Source organism: Budorcas taxicolor, chromosome 4 (genome assembly GCF_023091745.1).
Source record: "Budorcas taxicolor isolate Tak-1 chromosome 4, Takin1.1, whole genome shotgun sequence".
Lineage (NCBI taxonomy): Eukaryota > Metazoa > Chordata > Mammalia > Artiodactyla > Bovidae > Budorcas > Budorcas taxicolor.
In genome coordinates, this window is record NC_068913.1 from 78,958,440 (window position 1) to 78,984,560 (window position 26,121).

The 26,121-nt window shown below is 59.9% G+C and overlaps 1 protein-coding gene across 8 annotated transcripts in view; it reads left to right on the forward strand.

The window, feature by feature from the left end:
* CAMK2B (calcium/calmodulin dependent protein kinase II beta) overlaps positions 1-26,121 on the forward strand; it is a 90,686-nt gene that overhangs the window by 49,018 nt on the left and 15,547 nt on the right. For 5 of the 8 annotated variants that reach the window (XM_052639286.1, XM_052639289.1, XM_052639291.1 and 2 more), the window contains exons 3-12: positions 454-513; positions 6,269-6,323; positions 10,370-10,435; positions 15,697-15,769; positions 18,916-19,018; positions 19,111-19,194; positions 19,891-19,985; positions 20,149-20,271; positions 20,710-20,793; positions 21,588-21,630. In XM_052639286.1, coding sequence (XP_052495246.1) covers positions 454-513; positions 6,269-6,323; positions 10,370-10,435; positions 15,697-15,769; positions 18,916-19,018; positions 19,111-19,194; positions 19,891-19,985; positions 20,149-20,271; positions 20,710-20,793; positions 21,588-21,630 — 786 coding nt within the window. Of the gene's footprint in view, positions 1-453; positions 514-6,268; positions 6,324-10,369; positions 10,436-15,696; positions 15,770-18,915; positions 19,019-19,110; positions 19,195-19,890; positions 19,986-20,148; positions 20,272-20,709; positions 20,794-21,587; positions 21,631-22,553; positions 22,629-26,121 lie in introns of all 8 variants that reach the window. The other 3 variants (XM_052639284.1, XM_052639288.1, XM_052639285.1) reach the window with 1 other exon arrangement.

Sequence of the window (26,121 nt, forward strand, 5' to 3'; positions counted from 1 at the left end):
CTGCCAGCCCACGGCTGCCTCTGATGAACAAACTAGGCCTCAGCAGAAAGCTCCACAGAGAACAGAATTAGGACAGATAAGGAAAGGATTAAATTGGTGCTGTCAGTTCTGTTGCTGACAGCTGGCATTTTTTCTTCCTGCATCACGTGGGGGAAACTTTTGGCCCCGAGTGAGCACCAACCATGCCTCCCACGGGCCTCTCGCTCCAGGCCCTGGGCAGCCTCTTCCAGCACCAGCACTGCCAGCTGGGGGTCCGGGCGTGGGTAGGGGGCCCAACCTGACGTGTCCCCTGGGCAGGTGGTGGTCAGCCGGGTAGACATCGCAGGAAGTGTTGCCCATGTCCCCTGCCGTGAGTCCCATGGTTGGTCGCCCTTCCCGCATGCCGTCGAGGGGCTCCAGGGCGCCACTGGCTTCAGGGTCACAAGGTGATGCTGTGTCCCTTTCTCTCCCCAGATCACCAGAAGCTGGAGAGAGAGGCTCGAATCTGCCGTCTCCTGAAGCATTCCAACATTGGTGAGCGGCCTGCGGCGGGGTGGGAGGTGGGGAGGGGGTCCCAGCTCTCCCATTACAGACAGCAGGAGGACCCTGAATGCGTCCCTTTCCTTCTCCATTGAAGTTTCCCACCCTCAGGCCCCTGGAAACATCTCCTCCTTTTGACCCAGAGGGATTCCTGCACAGACTTTGGGGCAGCCCCCTGGGGGAGGTCAAGGCCGGGTTCCTTCTGGATGGGTCCCTGCCCACCACTCTGTAACTCTGTGCCAAGATTCTGGTGATAACACACAGGAGCCTAACATTCTGGCGCTTCAGAAAAGCAATGTGATGACCTGATTACAGAGAAAAAAGTTTGGAAACCAAAGACCAGTCAAAGACTGGCCCAGCCCTAGCCTGAGCTCTGAGGTCTGAGGACCGAGGTCTGATTCGGGAGGACCTCTGCTCTCCCCCAGCCCAGGGCTCTTGGAACTGCCATCTGGGGTGGGGATCAGCTGCCCTGGGGGCCCGCAGAGTCCCCGGAGCCCACGTGTTGGCCTCCTCAGGGAGTGTGCTGCCCTGCCTGCGGTAGGTCCCTTCTTTCTGCAACCTCCAGACTGAGTATGGACTCAGCCCAGACACAGTCACAGGAGCTGCTGAGACCCCAGACCCCGGAAGTCGGTGCAGATTTCCTGGGGCCTGTCAGCCTCTGCCCACCCGCCTCAGCTGTGACGGGCTCCTTGACCCCACAGCACAGCTGCCTGTCCTTCTTCACTTATCCCTATAGGGACTTCTGAGGAGCCCAGGACCCAGACCTTGCCCACACTGGGAGGTAGCCAGGAGACACAGAGGGGACGGTGGGCCTGTGGCCTCAGAGGCACCCAGGGAACTTGTCAGGGTGGATTCCTGGGCCCTCTCACTCATGTTTGACTCAAGTGCACCGGAATGGTGCCCAGGACACTGTTTCAAGGGGCGCCAGGCTGTGCTGAGCAGCCGTGTCCAGGCCACTCCCAGACCAGGGCCTCGGCCGCAGGGAGGGCCTGGAGGGACCCTGGGAAGAGCTGAGAGGGCTCCCTTGGAAAGCAGGGCATAAGCTGTGAGGGCCCTCGTTTCCGAGGCGGTGTTCAGAGGTTTGGAGCTCAGACACCTGGATTCGGGCCCGGCCTTCCCCCCAGAGAAGCTGTAGCAATCACTGAACTGCTCTGAGCCTGTCTTCTTGTTCGTGGACTGGGTGTGTTTCACACGTGTGTCAGTGCTCCAGGCTTCACAACAAATCACCCCATAACTCAACCAACAGACACTGATTTTCTCTGTGTCTGTGGATTCAAGAGCAGTTCAGCTGAGTGATTGAGGCTGCCACGCATTTTATGGGATCAATGCTTTTGTTCAATACTTATTATGACGTTTAAGACAGCAGCAGCAGGGTAGGATTCTCTTGAGTCTGGTGGCCTGGGGCAGCTGGGCAGGTGGCCTGGCTCTGAGCCAGCCGTGCTCAGGGCTCCAGAGACAGACAGACAGAGAGGGTGACAGAAAGTGAGAGAGACACACAGAGAGAAAAAGACAGAGAAGCAGAGACAGAGCCAGAGGGAAACAGAGAGACACATAGAGAGACGGAGAAAGAAAGAAAAAGAAATAAAGACTGAGACAGAGATGGAGAGGGAAGGAGAACAAGGAAGACCGTGCCCCACAATTGTGTCAAAATATACAGAACAATATTTATCAGTTTAACTCTTTTTAAGTGTACAGTTCTGTGGCGTTAAGTACGTTCACATGTTATGTAACCATCGCCCTTATCTGTACTCAAAACGTTTTTCATCATCACCAGTGGAAACACTGCATCCGTTAACATTGACCCCCACCCGCACCCCCAGGCCCCACCACCCACCATTCTGCCTTCTGTCTCTATGAATTTGACACCCTAGGAACCTCATCAATGGACCGAACCATGTTTGTCTTTCGGGGACCGGCTTATTTTACTCAGCCTGGTGTCCTCAAGCCTCATCCTTGCCGTAGTAGGTGTCAGAGCTTCCTTCCTTTTTAAAGCTGAATAATATTCCACTGTGTGTATGTTTCACATTGTGTTTATCCATTCATCCATCAGTGGACACTCGGCCTTTTTCTGCCTGTTGGCTATTGTGACTAATGATGCCATGAACATGGGTGTACAAGTCTCTTTCTGGATCTCTGCTTTCAGTCCTCTGGGGGTAAACCTCGCAGTGGAATGGCTAGACCATATGGTGCTTCTGTGTTTAACTTCTAGAAGAAGCACCATGCCTTTTGATGGTTTGGTTTGGAAGGGGTGATGCCATCACCTTGCCTTTTTCTGTTTGTTGGAAGGAGCCCAGCTCTCCTCTTAAAGGAGGCTCATCAGAGGATGGGAATGCCTCTCATAACCAACATGGTAGCACACAGTGTCTCCTGGCTGCTGGCTGGGCTGTCCGGTTAGGAGCGGGTACCCAGAGTCAGGCCCCCAGGGAGCAGCCCACAGGCAGAGCCCCCCACCACTCTCGGGGCTTTAGTTTCCATTCACAGACAAGCAGGCACCTGAGCAGAGGAGACAGGTGCGAGCTGCCTTGGCAGTGCCCTGTGTGGGTACACTGTGGGGACTGGGCAGTCCCACTGCACCATGTGGGTCCCCAGGAAGCAGGCCAGGGTATCCAGGATGGACATGAGCTCCGAGGCCTCAGTGTGGGTTGTACCATCCATACACCTGTCCATGTTGTACTCGACTGTCCAGGAGGTTGGCCGCCTCTACCTGGGCTCTCTGGAATTTCTATTCAGTGCATATTTCCCACTGCTGGCGGGTGCCTGGAGTGGAGACTTAGCCGAGGGCAAGGCTTCCTCCACTCTCACCTCAGTGGTGGGCTGTGGCCACCCTGAGAGGTTGCCGCTCAGCAGGTGAGCGTGTCCCAAGCTTCCCTCCCTGCCCCTGGAGCTGTGGGTGACAGATTAAACAGAGCCCATGGTAGACAGAACCATCTACAGCCTTTTAAAATGGGCCCCATCAGGAGTGAGTAGAGCCATCAGCCTTGACTCCGAGGAGGGCAGCCCTCCGCCTCCGCAGCCTTCTTCCATTCTCCTCTCAGCCTCCTTCCAGCCTCCCCTCTGCACACTGACCCCCTCTCTCCTGGGCCTGGCTCATGGATGGCAAATTCCCACCTCCTGGTTTCCAGGGCTGGAACTGCCCTCCCTTGCAGGATAGTCCATCTAGTAGCTGGGCAGGTGGGCACCAGGGAGTACGATGGCCCTGGGAAGACTTCCTGCCGAGATGAGGTGGCCAGTGCAGGAATGGAGGGTAGAAGGTCTCCAGTCTCTGACAGCTCAGGGCCCATGTCACCATCCACAGCCCTTCCCTCCCAAAGCTGATCATATGATAGGTCCTGGGGTCCTTCCTCCCGTTGCAGTACTGCAGTCCATGGAGGGGTTCGAGGGGCAGCTTGGGAGGGGCAGAAGGACCAACCCCACCGAGAGCCCCCTGGCCTGGGACTCTGTGTGGTCCCTGGAGAAGCAAGCCCCACAGTGGGAGGCTTGTCCTGGGGCTCCTGACACCCCCTTGTGGCTGTTGGCATCCCCCAACCCCTTGCTCCCAGGCTGGACTCTCAGGAACCACCTGGACTCCAGTTGTAGCCGCTATATGTCACCCGCAGTATTATTTACTTACTGTTTTTACTTAAATAGATTCTGTGACAATTCCCTTTTTTACTTAGTCCCGTCTGTGAAATCACGGGTCTTTTGTGCTAGGTGGGTGTTCTTCTAAACCATTAAAGTAGTACATAACTATTTTTTAAATGTTAAAAATATTCAAGTGAAAAAAAAGGAAGAGTGTGTGCATGTGGCCTTGACTTTCAGGCTGAGGGTCCTGCCAACCCCCTCTCACCTGCTCCAAGGAGGCAGGGCCTGAGGGCAGGGGTGGCCTCCATGCGGGGGAAGAGGGGAAGGTCAGCAGGACCCCAGATTTATGGACCCCTGGACTCCCCTGGGGAAGGAGGATTCCCCTGCATGGGAAGAGAAAAGGGTCCCCCCAGGAGTATCCCCCTGGGGATGCTGTCTGCAGGCCTGGCAGGGTGGTGGAGGCAGACCCCTCCACTCCCTTCCCCTTCCACCGTGGGCCTCTCTTTGCTTGGAGTTCCAGGGGACGCGGCTGAGGGCAGGGGAGGCTGCTTAGAGGGGCCGACCTGCTGGGCCCCCACCAGAAAGGAGTCGGCGTGGGGAGAGTTTCACTCAGTGATTTTGCAGGAGAGTCCTGGAGGAGGGCACAGTGAGCCGGCGGTCTGTTGTATGTTAGGAAAGTGCAGACCCACCCGGTGGGGTTGAGGTCTGGATGGAAGCGAGAGGGTGCCAGGTGTTGGCCCCGGGACCTGGGTCGGATGAAGCTGGATACCAGCCCCTTGAGCGGAGAGATCCAGAGCGAGCAGCGGGTGAGGCAGATGGTGAGGGAAGCAGGGAGTGAGATGAGGTGCCCCCTGGAGCCACCCATGCACTTTGCCCTTAGTGACCAGGTGCCCTGACTGCTGGGAGTGAGCCCTGCTCCCCGAGCCAGGCTTTGCTCGGGGGCAAAGGTTGGGGGCCATTGTAGCCAGATTGGGGTTCCTGATGTGAGGACCCTGCTGGCGGGCCCTTAGGAAGTCCAGAGCTGGAGGAGAAAGGATGCCAACAGCCAGCTAGAAACCAGAGCAGCTTCGAGGGCATGAGGAAGGGACCTGTGGGGCCTGGGAGAAGCCTGCTCTTCACTCTTCCAGCTTCCGCAGCCCTTCCATCGTGGCGGAGAGCAAGACTGCCGGGAGCCCAGGGAGCAGAGGGGCCAAGCGGAAGCTCTGTCCACACCGCTGCTCAGCATTGTGTGAACTGTGTGGCCTTGAGCCAGTCACTACCCTCTCTGTGCACCAGCTGCTGCATCTGTAACCTCTCAGGATAATTGGGATGGTTACTGATGGGCGCACTGTAGGTTTCTGATACAGAAGGCAGGATCTATCACCTGGCAGGAAGTGTCCAGAATTCCCTAGAAATACCTGCCATTTAGTGCCGGGCATATCTCCAGCTCAGGGAAAAGGAGGCCTTGGAGTTGTGTTCTGTGTGCTGAAATCTTCCTCTCTGTTCACTCATTCATTCCTTCATTCATTCACTTGTCAACTCCTAACCAGCACAGCTCTGGCCAGGCCTTGTTCAGGCTCAGAAGATGGAGAAAACAAACTGAAGCAGAGAGGGCGTGCATGGCCGTGGCGCCATCCTGCTGACCCTGCAGGATCTGGAGTGAGAAATCAGGGTCTGACTCTTTGGCAGTGATGCCATACAGGGCCCCAGGCAGGTGGTCCTCCCCCGGGGGTCCCTGCCACCTCAGCCTGTCCTGACGGATTGGCAGTGGAGCCCTCCGCCCTCCTCTCCCATGAAGTCCCTCAGCGGCTCCTTTCTAGTCCTGGTGGTGTGGGCCTTCGTCCCCATCCCACCCCCTCCTGCGGTTCTCTGGTGCATTTGGGAGCAGGGGACCTGGACAGGGACTGAGAGAGGACTGGGTCTCCCTCCTGCAAAGGAAAGGGAAAGAAAGGAAAGACCAGACCTTCAAGGCCCTTGGATACTGGCTTGGGGCCAGTTGGCCTGAAGGGCCCACGGCTTACCCCTCAGACTCTGCCTGCAGTGCCCACCCGGGCCCTCCCCAGCCCGAACTGTGGGAAGCCAAAGGCCCTTGGCATGGTGGGCCCTCCTTGGAGGGTTTGTGCTGCTGGCTGTGGGCCTGTGAGTGTCTGGGCAGCATGGGTGGGCCCCGGGCTGTTGCCCCTGCTCATGGCCTCTCCTGTTCCCACAGTGCGCCTCCATGACAGCATCTCCGAGGAAGGTTTCCACTACCTGGTCTTCGATCTGTAAGTGCCGGAGCCCAGGGACGTGGGCTCTCGTCTGCTGCCAGCATTGGGCCTGGGCTGGGCCCCTCGTAGCCCTGGCAGACAGCCCCCTGACTCCTGGGTCACCTTACCCACCAGCTTACCTCGTTGGTTTGTTGGCTTTGCATTGGTGTATGGAATCCCCCGGGGATGGGATTGCCCAGCTGGGCCCGTTCCCGACTACCCAGAACAGAGTGTGCTGGAGGCCAAGGCGGGAAGGAGGGAGGGAAGGATCCCGGAGGAATGGTCTGGCCCTCAGTCTTCCGTTACCTTCCTTGGTGTTCTCATCACTGCTGCACTGGGGCCCACGGGCTGGCATGAGTGTATGCTTGGGTGCATAAGACTGCCTGTATGTTTGTGATTGTGTGTGTGCATTCATGTATGTTGATGAGCAGGCATCTGTGGGTGTGATTTGTGGGGGCATGTGCATGAGTGGGTTTCAGTGTGTGCATGTGTGTGTGATTGTATGAACACATGTACACGTGTGATTTGTGGTGTGGGTGCATGTGTAAGTATGTGAATGTGTGTGTGAGTTGGTGTGGACATGGGTGTGAACATATACATGTGTGCATGGGTGTATGTTGGCGTCAGCATATAAGAGTGTGTGTATGATTGCCTAAAGTGTGAATGTGTAAATGATTTGTGGGGGAATGTACCTGTTGGCATGCATGTCCACGGGTGCATGTGTGCACATGCATGTGGCTTGTGGGTGTGTGTGTGCATGTGTGTGTACATGCATATGATCTGTGGGGTGTGTGTGCATATATATCCACTCTTACATATCATACATGCATGTGTGTGCACATTTGCATGTGTGATTTGTGGGGGTGGATGTAGATGATGGATGTGTGATTCGTTCAGTGTGTACATGGGTGTATATGTGCACACATGTGTGTGTGAGCCGTGCTGAGTGAAAGCGTCTGGGGCCCCTGCCTCCTCTCACTTCCTGCTGGATTTAGAAGCAGTGATTTCATCACCTCACTCCCCCAGCTCCGGCTGGGGCTCTGTTTAGCTGTCCTGAGTTAGCGTGACTTGGGACCTGCGGTGGCCAGAGGTCATAGTTTGGGGTGGCTCCATGTGGCCTCTGGGAAGCCCAGCCCGGGGACCCTAGCCATGGGGACAAGATGTGTCTCTGAAGGGACGTCCTCCCTCAAATGACAGATGCCTCGGCCATGGGGTGTGGAGGCCTGAGGAATGAACCTCTGGCCTACTTGGGGTCCTCTGGTCAGGAGATGCTGGAACTGTCCCCCAAAGCCCCCCGTGTCCCACAGGACACCACTTCGAGACACCAGCCAGGTGCCCAGGCTGACCTGTGATAGAACTGCCTGTGCTGGGCCAAGGCTGTGCCCTGAAGGTTCTGTTTCATGGACCCTTTGCTGTCACCCTCGTGGGTCCCTAGACCCAAAAGCTCCACCAGCTTTTTTCCAGGAAATACAGAGGCCCCGGGCTGGAGGGTGGTCATGTCCAGGCCCCTGGTGGCAGACAGGATAGTGTGTGGGATTCAGGAGCAGACAAAGGGGAGAGAATGATGTGTGTGCAGGTGCGCGTGTGTGTACATGTATGCACACCCACGCAAGTGCATGCCCCAGTGTGGGAGCGCCTTGACTCTCCTGGCTCAAGCAACAGGCAGGTGTGGGAAAGGCTCTGAGAGGGGCTGGTGAGAGGAAACTGGTGGGTGTGTTTGGAGCAGGTGGGAGGAGGAAGGCCCTGGGCTTTGCACATCCTCCCCACAAACCACTGTGGCCCTCAGGCCTGTTGAAGCTGCCTCTCTGGGGCATCCAGGACACCGCTAGGCCTCAGGCAGTTGTTTCGTAGGGGCAGGAGGGCCTGCACAGAGTGGGGGGCTGTGGAGGAAGAGGGGAGGAGTGGAGGCGTGGAGACGCTGCCAGGCCCTGCCGCCCCCACCCCCAGCCCCACGCAGCCTTCCTGGGCCGCACTGTGGACCCTCTGGGACTCTGTGGCCCCAGAACTGGGGAGAAGTGTTTGGCTTGAGTTGGCATCACCTTGAGGAGGCCCCTGGACCTAGGCGACTTGGGGGGCTCTGCGGATTCGGGGGCTGACAGATTTCCCCACTCTCTATGCCTCAGAATCTCGCGTGGCCTTGGGGACCAGGCCTGGGGACAGAGGAAGTGGCTCCCCCGGAGGCTGTGGCTGCAGCCCAGAATTGGCCATGCTGAGTGGCTGGGATCTGAGGAAAGGGAAAATGCTGGTTTCCAGACCATGCCCTTCCTGGCCAGCTTGAGATGGCAGCCCCGTGCCTCCCCCAACCAGCTCCCCGCCCTGCAACCCTGGACCACAAGGCCCCTGATGCCCGTCAGCACAGCTGGAGCCTCCTGTGGATGTGAGGACCCAGAGGTCTCGTCCCCGGCTCAGGGCAGGACCTACTGGGCTGGGGGGCTCCCTGTGCCCCTGTTGCAGCCCCAGTCAGTACCTGTGGCCTTTTCCTCTCTGACCTGTGCTTGGACTCGGGGCCTGCAGAGCCTGACCTGTGAACTGTGGGTGCAGAAAAATAAACGACGAGCCCTACTCTCCTGGGCTGGGCCTAGTACCCCATCCTCCTGCTCCACACATACGTGTACACAGGGGTACACAGCACACACAGGCATATGAGGCTCTACTCCCTTGGACAGTCACCTGCTCCGAGCCTGGTTGTTGTTCAGTCACTTAGTCGTGTCCGACTCTTTGCAACCCCATGAACTGCAGCACGCCGCCCTCCTCTGTCCTCCACTGTCTCCCATAGTTTGCTCAAATACATGTCTGTTGAGTAGATGATGCTACCTAACCATCTCATCCTCTGCCGTCCCCTTCTCCTTTTGCCTTCAATCTTTCCATCATCAGGGTCCGAGCTTTAGTCTCCTCCAACGGCAAAGCGGAACCCTAAAAATTCACTCACTACTGGGGTAGTTGGCTTCCAACAGGATTTGAGGGCCAGCATCTAGCCTCCAGCAGGGGCATCCTAGCACTCACTGCATCCTCAGTTTTGTGTTTCTCTAAGAGGGAGCCTGCCCACGCCTGGGCCACTGTTCAGCACTGGGTCACCGTGGACCAGCCTGGCCCTGAGTGCTGGGCATAGAACAAGGCCAACCCAAGCCCCAACTCCCAAGAATGAATGGGAACTGAGATGCAAGTGGGGAGATTCCAGCATGTGGGGCCAGCACAGCTGGAGGGGGTGTGGAGGAGGGTGTGTTTGCAGAGGGAGTGTCCCTTGGTGTCCCCACAGGACACGGGAGGGAGACTCTAGACCTTGCAGGGGTAGGAAAGCTCTAGATGGACCTTCTGGTGGACTTGGAGCTGGCCAAGTGGGATGAGGGGCTTGGGCAGACCCAGGGATTGAGCTTGCCTGCTCCCCTGTGCATCCAACCTTGGCCACTGCTTTTCGCCTTGCTGTCCACACTCGCATTCTCAGCCAGGGGATCCTGAGTGGCTGGAATCCCTGCTGGGTTCCCTGAGGCCCTCCAGGCAGTGGCTTCTGGTCTGGGCAGGGGGTCCATCCTGACCTTAGGACCTGAAGGCTGCTCCCTGGGCAGGGGACAACCGGCGAGAGAGTGTGTGGATGGAGGTCCTACCCTCTTTCTGGAGACGGGACTTTGAGCGCCTCGTGACCTCACCCACCAGGGAGGCCACATCCAGGCACTGTGTCTTCTGGCCCCTCCGCCTGTGCGGGGGCCGCATCGCTGGCCTTGGGGGGTTCCAGGAGGGCCAGCCAGTTTTTCTCAGGCCGGGAATTAGTCACAAAGCCTGAGTAACAGCGTAGAGGCCTAGAACAGACTCCTGCTGGGCTGCCCACTCTGAGAAAGTCACTGAGCTCATTGAAGCTGTTTTCTGAGCTTAAGAGACCAGTGTCACAGAGAGGGGAGTGTCAGTCCTGGGTAACTCTGGAGATGGAGGTGCCGGTGGTGCTGGGCTGGGGGTTTGGAGGTGAGGGCAGTGGAGATGGTGGTGGTGATGATGAGCACGGGGTGGAGGTGACGGTGGTGGGGGTGGAGGTGGTGATGGTGACAGAGGGGCCCTCTCTGCTCTTCTCACAGGGTCACTGGTGGGGAGCTCTTTGAGGACATCGTGGCGAGAGAGTACTACAGTGAGGCGGACGCCAGGTGGGTGTAGAGCCCTCGCGCGCTCCCTGCCCCTCTTCTCCTGCCCGGGCCTCCCTCCCTAATCCTTGCTCCTCCTCCTCTGGCCCCATCTTCTCTCGTGCACTTTTTCCCTGACATGGTCCAGGGCGAAAGCCCTGCTCGGAGCCCTCTTGGGAGGTCCTAGGGCCAGGGTGGGGGCGGGCAGCTCGTGTGTCCCAAGTCAGGGAGGGCCCAAGCCTGCCCCAGGGTGGGAACTGGCCCACAGAGGGGCTCTCCTGGGGTGGCTGGTGGGGGGAGAGCGGACGGAGAGTGGTGGTGGGCCTCCTCTAGCCCCTCTAGGATGTCTGACCAAGGCCTTCCCCTTGGAGACTCACAGTTTCCAAATGCGTTTGCCCAAGACAGGCCAGGAACCCCTTTCTGTGACATCCTCCCAGGGTTACCTTGGAGGCAGAAAGGGAAGGCCATGGGGGCCTGGGCTGGTGGGAAAGGTGCCCACTGGCCCTCCTTGCTGGGCTCCCTGGGGGGCAGTGAGCAGGAAGCCAGGGCCTGAGGTGAGGGGTGAAGGGACTTTATCAGCCCTCACGGGGGAGTTGAAGGGGACTGACGTTTTCAGACATGCTGTCTGCAGCGAGGCTGCTGGGACTTTAATGAATATGTATTCCCTTTCTAATCAACATTATTTTAACAAGTAGCTATTTGTGACTGGCTTCTGCACCCCCAGACAACCTTGCCTGTCAGTGACAGCCTGAGCCCCCTTGAGAGGGTGGGAGTGGGTTCTGGTGTCACCCAGGCCCCCACCTGGGCAGCAGGAGGCCAGGGGCTTGGCGGGTGCTGCGTGGGGTGTTGGGGTCTGTGGTGGAGTTGAGGGGCTGGTCAGGGCTCTGGCTCCCGAAGATACAAGGGCAGTGGGTGCTTTCCTGAGGCTCCTTGAAGAAGGGCGTTCACTTTTCATAACAGCCTGGGAACCGCTTGGGGCAGAACCCAGACGAGGAGGGCTGCCTTCCGGTTCTGCCTCCGGTGCCCCCGGTTGCCTCAGGGGTGCAGGAGGGCTTACCTTAGCTGTTATCTTTTTCCCCTCCTGGAGCATCCTCCCAGGGCTCCTTGGTCCTCAGTGCCCACCACGGAGCACGGCCTGGGGCCTGGCACCTTCCTGCACTCCGTTGGGGATGGTCTTGCTGGAGAGGGGATGTGACCCACAGCGGAGCCTTGCTTTTGGCTGGGAGGCCCTGTGCCCACCTCTACCCCCACACTCTACATCCCCCAACCCCCAACACCTTGTCCTTGGATCTCCACACTTGCCCACTCTCACCTCCTGGCCTCATCTACTCCAGTGCCCCCGCTTCTGCCCCTCCCCACCCCTCCAATTCTGTGGCTCCCTCCTGCCCGTCCAGGTGGCAGGGATCTGGATCTTCCTCCCTGGGCCTCTGTTGTGGAGGCTTCTCTGGAGTTTGGGTCCCCTCCCACCAACAAATGCTCAGTTTCCTAGGCTCCACCTTGCTGGTAGCCAGACCATGAGGAAGAGGGTGAGAGGCAGCCACTCTTGGGGAATCCCTCCCAGCCAGCCCCACTCATTAAACCTGTATGTCTGGCTGTCGTTTTCACCGGGAATCCTGGCCCCTGGAACTGTGTGTTTGACCTTTGTGTTGGTGCTTAGCTTATAGGCAGGAGGGTCTGAGAGAGTGATGTGGATGATGTCCATGTGGGTGGGTCACCCACGGGCATCAGCAGGAGCTCTGGCAGAAAGGGCGGGTAAAGGCTTTCTCCCACTCTGGGTGGGTGTTTCCCCTGGGGACTTCCTCTGAAAGGGATCTGGGCTGTGTTGAAACTGGAGCCCTGGACACCTGGCCAGGGTGGTGGGCACCTCCTTAACCACGATGCAGTCTGGCCCCCATCTAGCGCACCCCCCCTTCCAGGGCCTTGTCTGGGGCCATGCTGCCCAGATCTGGGCATCTGATGAATTCCTGAAGTGTCCCATCTCTGAGGAAGAAGACGCAAGGCAGGAGTTGCTTTTCAGAATGCTTTTCTAACCAAGAAGGCTGGAGATTCCTTTGAAGAGAAAGCAGAATCTTTATTTTGGAGTTTGTGGGGGTCTTTTTTTCAAACCTGGGAAAGCAAAGTTCAAATCCATTTTTAAAAAACCCTGAAAACAGTATGGTTCATGAGAGGTGCTTGGGGAGTGTGTGTGTAAGAATGCGGGCCGATCCTGGGGGAGGAGGGGGAGGAGAGAGGGAGAGGGAGGAGGAGGAAGAGGAAGGGAGGGGAAGGATTATATCCCAGGTAACAGCAGAGCCTGGAACCAGGAGAATAATGTCCAGGACCGGCCAGCATCTGGAATGACGCTGGGGAGCAATTCTGACCACAAAGTGACTTTCTAAACTGTTCCGTTTGAAAGGAGTCCTCATGAGGAAGACGGTATAATGTAAATGCAAGGCAGAAGGGACCTCATGACAGGCCAGTCAGTCTCATGTTCCCCAAGGCCCTGGTCTCAGACTGGAGGCCAGGGTGGGAGCAGGCTGAGAAGGGCACCAGGAGCGGTCTCCAGGGGTCCCTGGATGGTGGGCTGCCCGGAATGGGCTGCTCTCCAGGCGCATGAGAATCCCGTCTACCTGCTGGCTGTGGAGGCCACTTGCCCGTCGGTCCCAGAGATGCTGTGAAGAAAAGGCCTGGGAGACAGGCCGGCGCTGCCATGTGGGCTATGAGAAGGGGCATACCCGCACAGGTTTCTCTGGGGCGGGGCTTGCGAGATGGGCGGACAGGGCTGTGTCAGAACTGTGGGGCTTGATTTCAGCAGCCGGGCTGAGTCCTGGGATGTCCAGGGAGAGATGCAGACCAGTGCTGGGTCAGCAGGTGTAGTCACCCCATCCTGGCATGAGTTTGGAGCCTTGAATCCTCAGGAGGGGACATGGAGGAGGACAGAGGGCACCGCCCACCCATATCTGAGCCGATGTATCAGTTGGTGCTGCAGCAGGTGCCTCCCGGGTCCAAGAAACCTTCCTGCAAGGCTGAGGACACAATGAGAGGAGAGAACTAACATGCCTCTGCGGTCACGGAGGCCACAGTCCAGTGCAGAGATGCACACCACCCAGAGCGCAGGGCCGCCACGTGACTGCAGGGGGGACGACGTGGGAGCCCCGAGCTCGCTCCACATGGAGGAAGGTCTAGAGAGCGTCCTGAGGTTGAAAGCGGAGGCAAGGTCATGAGGGTGAAGAAAGAAGATGGGATTGACCCAAAACTAACATCAAGACTTGCAGGGGTCTCAGCAGGCCTGAGGTTGGAGCCAGGTCAATCGGGCTTTCGGGGAGTGGCCAGGGGACTCCAGCCTGTGGCTGTGAGGACTGCTGATGGTGTGGAGGAAGGCTTGGGGTTCCACATGGATGGCAGGGAACACAGCTCAGGTGGACACCCCCAGGGGCAGAACCAGGGTCTGGCCACAGCAGCACAGGCAGGGGCTGGTTGACCTGAGGGTCCCTGAACCCCTGGGTGGGGTGGGGTGCTGCAGTGAGCAGGTGGTCCAGGGACTCAGGGCTGAGCTCCAGGAGGATGCAGTGATGCCGCAGCACGGCTCCCCAGGGCTCAGATTCCCAGGAACTGGGAAAGCCAGCGCCCCCTGCCCGGGGCCCCGGCTCAGTGGCCTCAGCGGCAAACGCCGGGGCTTCCTCTGGCCTCTGCCTCCACCTAGTGGCCTGTCCTGACCTCAGAGGAGCTCCCCAGACCTCACGGCTGAGCTCTGCCCACGAGGAAAGAGGCCCCTGGATGAACTTGCCCTGAGGAGCAGCCTGGAGGGGCTGAGCCCATGTCTACAGTCTTGGGAGGGCTGGTAGTGGCTGGATGTGGAGGTGGGGATACAGGGATGAGGGTGGATGACCACAAAAGACCAAGGCTGGCAGATGAGGGCGTGGTGGGAGGGACAGAAGCAGGGAGGGAGGCCCTGGGAGCAGGTGGGACAGGAGAGCTCAGGGCTTGGGGCAGGGGTGGGGTTTCCAGGCCTTAGAGGCATCTGAGGGGAGGGGCTGCTGGGGGACTGTTACCCACAGGTTTGGGCCTAGCTCCTTCTGACCCCATAAACCTCAGGCAATCCATCATCACTAGGACTCTGAGATCTGGGTTTCCTCAGGGTAGACACTCAGGTTACTTTTCTGTGTGGTCAGAGCTGTTTGAGAACACGGGCTGGTTTCTTATCCCTTCTGGTTTCTTGTCCCTTCTCTTGAGTTTGCTGTTAGGAAAACAAAGTCCATCCCTGCAGCTGACCTTCAGTCACCTCCCCGGTCTAGCCGCGGCAGGGGCGGTCTCGCCTGTGCCTCCCTTGCCCCCACCAGAGGGGCTGGGGCCAAGACCCCAGGGATGGGCTATGGCAGCCTGTGGCACGCCTGTCTCTGGTGGCTGGTAATGCTCCTGTGGAACCCCAGGGGGCTGTGCCTGCCTCTGGGGGCAGCTGGACACTTCCCAACCACCTAGAGGCGGCAGGAGCAGGTCAGTGGGGCTGGGGCATCTTGGTCTGGAGGCACCTGGGTCTGAGGTCTAGGGCCATTGCTGAAGCCCAGGTGTGGGAGATGCCTGGGGAGAGCCTGGACCTTTCTCTCCAACCAGTGATGCCTCAGAAGGCTTGGGACTTCTCCCTAATTTGGAAGGAAGCCCCTGGCTTGGGGCCCTGGATAGTGCCAGGCTGCCCCCAGTGACCCCAGTGCTGCTATGGAGCTGCGCTGTCTAGCACGGCAGCCAGCGGCCAGCGTGGACATGAAGTTTATTTTAATGAAATGACACCCGCTCTCACACACGTGTGCTGGTGACTGCAGCGTTAGAACAGCCTCAGAACAGAGAGGGGCACTGGCGCCCAGGGCATCACCCCCGCACCGTGGCACTGGCCTGCCCTCTCTCCTTTGCCTTTCACCTCTACCCTCCCCTCCTGTTGTCTGGGTCTCCAGCCTGCCTTGCAGGGTGTAGATTCAGCCCTGGCCTTCCTCCCCAAGGGCACCCAGCTCAGGGCCAGGCATGGCCAGCATGAGCCTGGGGTGGATGCAGTGGGGTCAGGCATCTTTCCTCTGCGGGCCTGGTTAGAGGGGAGGGCATGCCTTGTGTTGACCTTTGAGGGTGAAGAGGGAGCCCTAGAGGCCCCCTCCTAGCCAGCGTCTCGTCTCCCATGTGGCAGGCAGCACCTTGATCCCCTGCTTCCCCTGGGCCCCCACTGGGCTGGAGACCCCACCGCTCCCACACAGCACCCTTCTCCTGCACCCCGCCCACTCTTCAGGGGCCATCCGCACTAATGCGCCTGCTGTTTGCTGCAGTCACTGCATCCAGCAGATCCTGGAGGCGGTTCTCCACTGCCACCAAATGGGGGTCGTCCACAGGGACCTCAAGGTGAGTTCCCCCCCACTCTGTGCCAGGTGTCTGTCGTCTGTAACTGCATGTCGTGTTTAAGGGGAGGCTCGGGGGTAGGGCAGTGCACCAGAAGACACGTGTGTGCGGGGGATGTTTGCATATGTGTGTTCCTGTGTGTTTTTGCATGGAGGTGTGTGCCTGAGAACATGTGTGCATGTGTGCGCATGTGCATTGGCACATATGAGCATGTGTGAGCATGTGTTTGTGTTTGAAGGTGCGTGCTTGTGAGAATGTGGGTCTGTGTGCACACATGGACATGTGTGTATGTGTGAGCATGTGTACATATGCATGTGTGTGAGACTGTGTGTGTGTGCATGTGTGTTTGTGTGTGTGTGCATGCATGCATGTGTCTGTTCACATCCCACCCAATGCCTCTAGGCTTCAGGGCTGAGAGGGGACAGTTGTCAAGAATCAGCCTAGTAGCACATGTCCACGTGGGGTCTCGCTTTCTGGACTCCAGTTGAGATTCGGACCTGGCAGGAGGGACACAGAGAATGTACCCGCGGGTGGGGCTGATGCCTTGGGAGCAGGAGGTGAGGGGCCAGTTTGGTCTCTTCAAACTTCCAGTCCTTTCTGCTCGTCTCTGGCCGTTGGCTCAGCTCTGGGCAAACTGCAAATCATTTAAAACAAAGGTTGTCACCCACAGGCTTCTGGGTGGTGGGAGGGGCCTTCAGGAGGAGCTGCAGCCTTCCCGCCTCCCCCTTCCTCCTCCTCTCAATCTCTCCTCCTTTCTTTGACTCAGCTTTCTCCAAGTCTGAGTTTGGGTCAGTTTCTTCTCTCATTGGTTTTGCATGGGGTGGGGGGACCCCGGGCCTGCATCCCTGCTGGTGGTGGTTGAGACCAACCTTCTCGTGGGTGCTAGGGCTGAATGGAGTGCCATCTTTCTGGGGCTACCCAGAGGTGTGTGTGTGTGTGAGCTGATGCTGTGGAGCTGCGCTTGGGGGGATGTCCCACCAGGAGCAGGCCTGGGACGCTCCCACTCGGCATGTGCTGTGTGGTCCCCTGTCCTCTCATGGGTCTGCCCAGGCTCCCCGCCTGGACTGCCTGTCCTGTGGGTGCCCCTCTGTCTCTGTGTCTTGTCTGCATGGGCCTCACTCAGGGGCCTCTGGGAGGAGGGGCTGCAGGGAGAGGACACGCATCCCTCCTTCATCCTGGACCTTATGATGCGTAGCAAACCTGGAGTCCAAAGCTCCGAAGTGCAGATGGATGCTCTCCCCATCCAGGGTGTGGCCTGAGGGCACACAGAATCCTTGCTGAGAAAAAGAAAAAGGGGTTAGGGCCAGCTGGTCTCCTCTCTCCCACCAGGTGTCGGGGGGAGCAGGCTGTCCCTCCTCCCCTAGAGAGGCCTCTGTCATCTTGGCTGAGACAGACCTCCAGAAGCAGCACTGTGGTGGGTCTCCTCTCAGCCAAGATGTGGAGGGTGGAGCGAGCAGAGGGGCTTGGTGCCATCTTGGTGGCTGTGAGGGAGCCAGGGTGGAGCCTGGGGGTGGGAACATCCCTGTGCAACCCAGCTGGGTCCCCTCCCTCTCCTCCCAGGGAGGAGCCTTCTTGCCCAGCTCTCCCCAGGGACCAGGTTCCCTTAGCTCCTTCTTCCCAGAGAGGTATTCTAAGTCACTTCAGTTGTGTCCGACTCTCTGTGACCCCATGGACTGTAGCCCACCAGGCTCTCCTGTCCATGGGATTCTGCAGGCAAGAATACTGGAGTGGGTTGCCATTCTGTCCTCCAGGGAATCTTCCTGACTCAGGGATTGAACCCACGTCTCTTATGTCTCCTTCACTGGTAGGCGGGTTCTTTACCACTAGCACCACCTGGGAAGCCTAAGAGTTTCCTTGGGGTGGGGGGAATCTAATCTGTAGAAGCTGGGTCAAGCCCCCAGCTGCAGACCCTAGCCTATAGTATTTCAGACTTCTTTTAAAAAAAAAAAATTTTTTTTTAAACTTGAAGTATTGATTTGCAATGTTGTGTCTATTTCAGACTTCTTGGTGTGGGGTTTGTGGGGAGGTAGGGGTCCCCCTGCCCTACTCACACTGGAAAAATCAAGGTGTTTAGGGGCCTCCCGGCCATGCTGGGCAGACGGGGCTGAGTATCCCCAGCACGTGTCACCTAGAGTGACGGAGCCTCGACCGCCAGCTGTGTGGGGCCTGGGGAAGCTCTGGTTTCTGCCTCATGGGCTGGCACGCTTCATCTATGCCCCACGATTTGTCCTCACATCCCTGATGTCCAAGCAGCTTAACTCAGTTCGGTTGGCGGCATTTGTCTTTCTTGGTGGCACTAAGGTGGGCAGCATGGTGTCAGCAGACCTTCCTGTTGGGAGGGTGGCCTGGTGAGGGGGCTGAGGGCCGGGAGAGCCCTGGGCAGCCAGGGACGAGGAAGTCCAGCGGCTTTGAGCTCTGAGTGCTGCCCTCTGGGAGGTGGCGAGGCCGGTGGGACAGGCTGGGGTGGAGGAGCCTCGCCTGCAGGACGCAGCGCGCAGGGAACTCCTCGGGCCTTCAGGCCAAGTGTTTCCGGTCACGGGGCAGCAGCCTCCTCGGCACCTCAGTGGGACAGGGATGAATACCCTTTCTTCCGGCATGAGCAAGGGCATTGCTCCCCGAGGCTGGGAGGTCGGCACGGGACCCTCCCCTCCTGTGAGCAGCCAGCCCAGGGCTGGTGGGACTTGGAGGTCCTACTCTGCTCGGGCCGCGGGGGCCCTTGGTTGTTCCTCCTTGCCCTTTGAGAGTCTCCATCCTGCAGGAAGTGCCTGAACCTTCCAGTAGCTGCTCTCATTGTGCGGCCAGCCTTGGTCGGGGGAGGGCAGCGGGGGTGTGGCCCCGCATGGCCTACTGGGGCCTCCAGGATGTGCTGTTTCGGTCCCAATGCCCCGAATTCACAAGCTTGCACTTTGAGAACCAGCTTCCCTCAGCTCTAGGGCTCACGTCCCTGCCCCTGGTGAGTGGGGGACAGAGACTGTGGGGTGCAGGCTCTGGGGTGCGCTCAAGCCAAAGGTGTCAGCCATGCTGGGGGACACCCATGTGGTCAGGGGACCTGTGCACCCCTGTCTGCCAAAGGGTATTCTGTCCCCCTCTCTCTGGTGACACCCCTGGGTGTAAACTCCACACCCTCGGGCTGCTCACCTTCCCCACAGCCCGAGAACCTGCTCCTGGCCAGCAAGTGCAAAGGGGCTGCAGTGAAGCTGGCGGACTTTGGCCTGGCCATCGAGGTGCAGGGGGACCAGCAGGCGTGGTTTGGTGAGTACCTGGCCAGCCGGCTGGCCGGGGGACAGGGCAGGGGTGTTGGCCGCCCCTGTGGTCCTTCACACCACCCTTTCCCCTCGTGCTAGGGTTCGCTGGCACGCCGGGCTACCTGTCTCCAGAGGTCCTGCGCAAGGAGGCGTACGGCAAGCCGGTGGACATCTGGGCGTGCGGTGAGGCTGGTGTGCTGGGCGAGGTGGGGCTGCGCCCATAAGCACCGCACCAGACCCACACCTGGCTGCCCCCAGCTGGGAGCACCCTCCCCACCCAGACTGGAATTACTAAGACAACCCTGGCTGTTGCCGAGAAGCCCGCCACCCCGTTGCCCGCCCTGCACTCAGCAGAGCAGTCTGGAGAAGGGGCAGCAAGTGCCCGGATGGTGGATGGATACTGGAGGGGCGGGGGCTGTGTGGACCACCCTGGCAGGGCTGCTTCCTTGCCAGGGGTGTCTCCCCGACACTCAGTGCAGGGGAGGGGGCTGTTCTCGGGCCTCCCCTGTGACATAGGGTCAGGGGGCAGAGGAGCTGTTTATGCCATTCTGCAAACATGACGGTCTCCAAAGAGGGACACTGATTAACGCTGGCTGTGGGGATGGAGAGGAGGGGGCGCTTGAGGACCCCAGTGTCCTCATGGGACTTGCTGGCTTTGGACAGCGACTCCCACCCTAGCCAATGCTGAGAAACTAGCTGAGGGTCCTGTAGCTGTTAAGTACCAGGGCTGGGCATCTGACTCTCATCCCGGGATCACACGCCAGACACCTCGTGGCAGCATGTGACTGGTGTGTGGCTGCGCTGGTGGGCTCTGCTGGGCTGCTGGGCGTGGGCAGCGAGGGCAGCAGCGTGAGGTCCCGGGCTCTTGGCTCTCCCCAGGGGTGATCCTGTACATCCTACTCGTGGGCTACCCACCCTTCTGGGACGAGGACCAGCACAAGCTGTACCAGCAGATCAAGGCTGGGGCCTACGATGTGAGTGCCAGGACCCCCAATCCCTCCCCATCTGGGGGAGGCAGGCTGGCAGAGCCAGGGTGTGGGGTGACACCCCTGTTTTCAGTTGGGGCCCTTTGGAGAATTCTGTCTCCTGTCTGGGGAGGGGGCTTCAGGCTCCCCTGTGCCTGGTTTTCCTTCCTAGTTCCCGTCCCCTGAGTGGGACACGGTCACTCCCGAAGCCAAAAACCTCATCAACCAGATGTTGACCATCAACCCCGCCAAGCGCATCACGGCACATGAGGCACTGAAGCACCCGTGGGTCTGCGTAAGTCGCACCAGCCCCGGACCACCCCCTAGCATGTTGACCTTGGGCCCTCTCCTCGAATCCAGTGGGTTGGTCCTGTGGTCTCCTGAGGGCTATGTGGCTTGGGACGTGCTGGTGATTTAAAGGCCTCAGTCCCTGGGAGGACAGGAGCTCCATGAGAAGAGGAGGTGCCGTCTAGCGTTTGAGGGGATGGAGTGGCAAGGAGGGTGAGGGCCAGGTGGTGGTGGGGACAGGTGGAGTGGACGGCCATAGGAGGTGATGGACTGGGAGATTAGGCAGGCCGTGGGGACAGGTGGCCTCCAGCTGCACAAGAGCCCCAGGGGTGCTGCTGCCCTGAGCCACTCCCTGACCTCCCCTCTTTTGAGCCCCCCTTGGGGTCAAAGCTGATGCTCCTCGGGGCTCCTTGCAGTAACTCCCTCCCTCGTTCCCTCCCCACAGCAACGCTCCACTGTGGCCTCCATGATGCACAGGCAGGAGACCGTGGAGTGCCTGAAAAAATTCAACGCTCGGAGGAAGCTCAAGGTGAGACGCTGACCCCAGTGTGTGGCCAGGGTGCCCTGCCACGCTTACGTGCTCACGTACCTGGAGGGGCTGAGGGCCCCACACTGGGGGTGGCTAGAGGGGTCCCAGCAGGCCTGGCAGGGGTCCTAGCCACCCAGGACAGGCTGCTGGTTGGTGCTATCCCAGAGCAGGTGTGCCAGGTGGGCTTGGTCCCTTCCACGGCAATGACACCCAAGGTGCCCAGATGTCGGCTGGCCCCTCCTCAGTCCCCCACGCTGCCCGTGAGGTGTTCCTAGGGCTCCCTTGTGGCAGGGGGCTGGGAGGCATGCCCTGTGGTCGGCCATACTGTCTGGGTGGGAGTGAGCTGAGAAACTTCTGACCCGGGGCACTTCCGGTCAGGAGAGCAGCCAAGCTCTGCTGCTCAGAGGGGCAGGAGGGAGGGGGCCCTGGGCAAGGAGGCTGTTGGGCACCAGGCCCGTCCTGCCTACAGGCTGCTCTGTGCTGAGGGCGAGTGTTCAGGCCTGACCAGGACCCTGGCTGCTATGCACGCACCTCTCAGGGAGAGGAAGGGCTGTGGGGAGAGGCAGACCCCCAGCCTCAGTGCCCCCAGGGGTCTTGAAGCACTTCAGAAGCTTCGTTTGGGGGATCGTTTAGGGCCCAGGACAGGTCACTGTTAATTCTGCATGAGGTGACTTGTCTGGGTGCAGCTGGTGGGCGCGTAGAACTCTTGCCTCTCTAAGAGCCCTTGAGCCCAGGTCCAGGGGTTGTGGGAGGTGGGGGTCTCCGCCTGGCCTCAGCCGTGTATCTCTCTCCAGGGTGCGATCCTCACCACCATGCTGGCCACACGGAATTTCTCAGGTGAGAACAGCCATCTCCAGGAGCAGCAGGCCTGCGGCGGGAAGCCTGGGGAGTGACCCGCCACCAGCCGCCTGCCCCGTCTTCGCCCCCACAATCCCGTCCTCTGCTGCCGGCCCGGCCCGGCCCAGCCTTCCTCCCTCTGAGACCCTTGGGCCTCAGAGGAGGCCTGGGCTCTGGCCGGGCCCCCCGAGGGCCCGTCTCTGCGTGTTGGGTCTGTGTCTGAGCTGCCTGCCGGCGGGCCGCAGTTCCGTGTGTCTGTCCAGGCGTTGGTCGGCACCTCTGTGGCCTCGTTGTTGTCCTGAATCCTCTGAGCACACGTTCTGTGTTGGGAGAAGGGAGGCGAGAGGAGGCTCCGGACACGCTGGCTGGCGGCCGCCCACTTGGGCACGAAGGGTGGGCAGGGCTGGGGGCGTGCGGCCGCTCCGAGGGTCTGTCGGCGACCCTGAGGCCTCGGGACAGGGCAGGTGGCGGGGACAACGTCCCCCAGGCGGGGCTGCCGCCCCCTCGCTCTCCTGTGGCTTGTCTGTCACCCGCGGTGCCGGCGCGGGAGCGTCTGTGCTCGTCCTCGTTGTCCGTCTGCATCGGCACCCGCCCCATCCTGTTACCTTGCTGTGATCTGTGCTGCTGGGCCAGGAGGCATGCTGTCACACCAGTACTAATAGGACGTGTCCTGTCGCACGCCCGGCCGGGCACCCGGAAGGCCCCGCTGGGGTTTTCCAAGGAGAAAGGAGGCAAATGCTTTTCCCAATGTCAATCGGTCTCCATCTTGTTTTCACGCTCCTGTGAAAGGGGTTCTGGAACCATCCGTCACCTAAACCTTGACTCTAATCTTCTTCTGCTTCCTTTGTCTCTTCTCTTCCCTCACCTCGCCCGCCCCTCGTCTGTGTCCGCCCCTCCCCTCGTCTCTAACCCGGTGCTAACAGTGGGCAGACAGACCACCGCTCCGGCCACAATGTCCACCGCGGCCTCCGGCACCACCATGGGGCTGGTGGAACAAGGTAGACGTCCCGCCTGTCGGCATGCAGCTCCCCTCGCTGCACGCAGCCGCCAGCAGGGCCTTGAGAGCCACCCCAGAGGCCCCGGGAGCCCCTGCTCCCGCCGTGGACACACGCCCACAGAGCCCCCACCCTGGTCAGGGAGCCAGCACCCATGTCCCAGCAGCCTCGCCTGTTACAGGAGGGGCCAACCAAGGTGACCCCCGAGCCATGTCACCCTGCGTGCATTTGACTGAATTCTCCGGCCCCGATTCCTGAGTCTGGGGGTCGGGAGACCCCCACTCCACTTCTGCTCCGAGCCATTTGCTCTCTGAGGCTCACTCCCCACTTGTCTGTCAAGAGCCTGTTTAGAAAGACAGGAAACCTCTTTTCTGGGGCTGCTGCTGGGGGGTTTGAATCCCGAATGGGAACCCTGGGGAGAAGGGCATGGGCAGAGACTCTGGCCCACGAGAGCCCGCTCGCCACCCCATCCGCCCGGAACTTGGCCCCGACCTGCCCTCGGGGACATGCACTGTAATCCCGGCCACTCAGACTCCGTATGAGGCCAGTGGTCTGTACTGACCACGTATGTCTGCCCTGTGAGCCCCAGGACATGGCCCTCGGCCCCCCAGAGGATGACTGAAGGCCTCCTCTTGGTTTCCTTCTATGAGGTCCCTCACCTCATCCCCCAGCCCATGAGGGGAGCGGCAGAGCCTGCCCATCTGCTGCCCCTGTCTGTGAAGGGCAGACCCCCCCAGGGAGTCACCGACTGTGACCTTGGCCAGACCCCATGAGGCTAGACCCCAAGACCTCCTAAGGGGCCCACGGCCCCAACCCAAGCCGAGGGTGGCACGAGCTTAGGGGGGTGGAGCTGCAGCTGAGGGCCAACCAGGTGCTCCCCAGATGGGGTCGTGTGGCTAGAAGAAGCCCTCTTTTCCTGCCGCTGCCTCAAGTGTCCACGGGGACAGGGCAGATGCCCAGCCGCTCCCAGGCCTAGGCCCTTTCTTCCCTACATGTCCAGCCTGGCTCTTTCCCCCGACCCTGCAGGATGCACAGGCCAGCCTGCCACCCAGAGGACCCCAAGTGCTGCCTCCTGGGGCGCTCAGGGCAGGGCCATCCTGGGTAGGAGGGTCCACGCTCCTGTTGTGAGCCCAGTGAACAGGTCCAGCAGGCCAGCCTTTCAGGGGCTATCCTGAGTCAGCTTCATTTTCTGGGCCTTTCTGGAGCACCTGGGGGGAGGGAGGGGCAGAGGGGTAGGGAACGGTGAGACTAGGGGCTCCTGGTGAAGACCGAGGGTGGTGAGCGAGGCAGGCGCCTCTGAGCCACTCTCTGCCCGGGGCTCCCGCCTGCACTGCCCGCTGCCTGCAAGTGGATGTGGGGCGTCAGTGCATGAGGCCGCGAGCATGTGTGGCTCTGCCCTGGGCGCCCAGGGCCTCTGTGTCCTGGGGTGGTCCATGCATGTGGACGGAGCCCAGCATGGCTGTCCGTGAGTGACGAGCTAGGGGATGAGGTAACGGCTGGGCCCTGTGGGCTGAGCCCTCACAACCCTGCTAGGGCAGCCCACTTCAGCCAATGTGCTGGACCCAGCAGACATGGCGGGTGAGGGGGCTCAGCCCCAGGGACATTGCTTCTCTGTGGATGATGGCCTCTGGGGTGACATAGAGTGCTCGGCCAGCGGAAGACTGGGTGTCTGTAGACCTCTTGCAGTTCATCAAAGCATCCTGGTTGGTCCCACTTGGCCTTCACCGAGAGGAGACTCAGCCAGACTGCTGGGGCTCAGCGACGGCGTGGCCTTGAGGACCCAGGGCGGGTTAGGGTGGAGGGCTCTGCTTGTCTCCCCAGGGGTCTAGGATGCCTAGTTGGTGCATCTCAGTTCCTGCCACATAGTAATGAATTTGACTTGAGAAGACACGAAGAAACTCCCTGGGCCTTCAACCGCTAGAGTAGGTGGGAGTTAACAGGATCCCGGTTAATCTCAGCCAGAGATGTGAATTTCTAGGAAATGCGGCGGACAGGGGCTGTGGTCAGGATGGAGGCAGCTGTGTGTCCAGACGTGGAGGTCTGGGGATTCCCAGGGAGGAGCATGTGGGAGTCAGTTCAGAGAACAGGTGTCTGCTCCAGGCTTCCCAGAGCCTGGGCCGTGGTGTGGTCTGTGTCCCCAGAGGGATGGCTTTTAGGGAGCAGAACTGGTACTGTCTTGAATAGCATGGTCTGGAATGTGGGCTCTGACAGAATCAGGGACTGAAGGGGACCCTCCTAAGACCCAGGGCTGTCCCAGGTCTCCATTTGCCTCCACCCAGGCTCTGACCCACAGGCCCCCTTTCCTGCCCAAGGGGAAGCCCAAGGCACAGCTGACTCCACTTCCACCAGGGCCCTGAGCTGGCCCCGGCTTTACTTCTCTGACTGGCACTGGCCTGCGCTGGTTTTGAAGAGCTGGCTGGGAGCGCCGCTGATCACTGCTGTGTGGTACTGGGAGGTGACTCTGCCCAGACTGCCCACCGTAACTTGGGGGCTGGGGGTGAGTTTGCTCACCTGCTCAGCTCTCACGACAAGTGCCTTCAAGATGGGGTGGACACCACTTTCCTCCAGGCCTGTCTGGCCAGCTGGTTGGCCAGCACAGACAGGGTCCCTGGGCTCTGTGACCACAGCATGACTTCCACTTCAGGGGCGGCGGCGCCCTCCCTGCACACTGGAGGTGAGAAGGGAGCAGAGAGGTGAGGTCAGCAGGGGTGGCCTGCTGCCTGGGAGTCAGGCTGTTGGCCCTGGAGGCTCAGGAGTTCCCACATCTGATGGGCTATGTGGTTCCTCCGTGGTGAGTTACAGGGAGGCAGACGTGGCTGCCACCAGGGGAGGTTTTCCAGTATCCCCCCAGTGAAGTGGGCCGTGGGCCCAGAGGCCTGCAGGGCAGGGCTGCTCTGGCATCAGGGTGTGGTCCTGAGGCCAGCCTCACCAAGTGAGACCTCTCTCTTGGGAGGATGAACAGCAGAGCGGCCAGGCTGGGGGGACAAGAAAAGGCCTGGGGTCCCTTCACTCACTGGGATCCTGTGGTAATTCTCATGGGGTGAGGCCTGCCAGATAAGAGTGGGGCCAGGAGTCCAGCTTTTCATTAAACTTTGCCCTGTGAATCCTAGGAGGAAATCAAGGGTATTGGGGGGCTACTGGGGAGGAAGCCTGGGGACTGAAGCTGCGCCCAGTGTAGCGGTTCTCCGATGACCCCACATTGGTGTCCCCATACAAGGCCCAGAGGGCGGCGATGGCCACCTGGACAGGAAAAGGTCATCAGCAGGTGGGGGCCCAGCAGCCGGGGACTGGCCTGGCCACCCTACTGGGGACCTTGATCAGTGGTTCTCAAACTGAAACAGCATCAGGATCCCCCAGAGCAAATGAACGATTAAGCTGACCCCACCTGGGAGGTCTGGGGCTGGCCCAGGCTGTGATGCAGGTGTTACTGGCGGGGAGCGGTAACGGCTACATCCCTCTGGGTCTTAGTGCTTGTCTTTCTGATGTACCGTCCAGA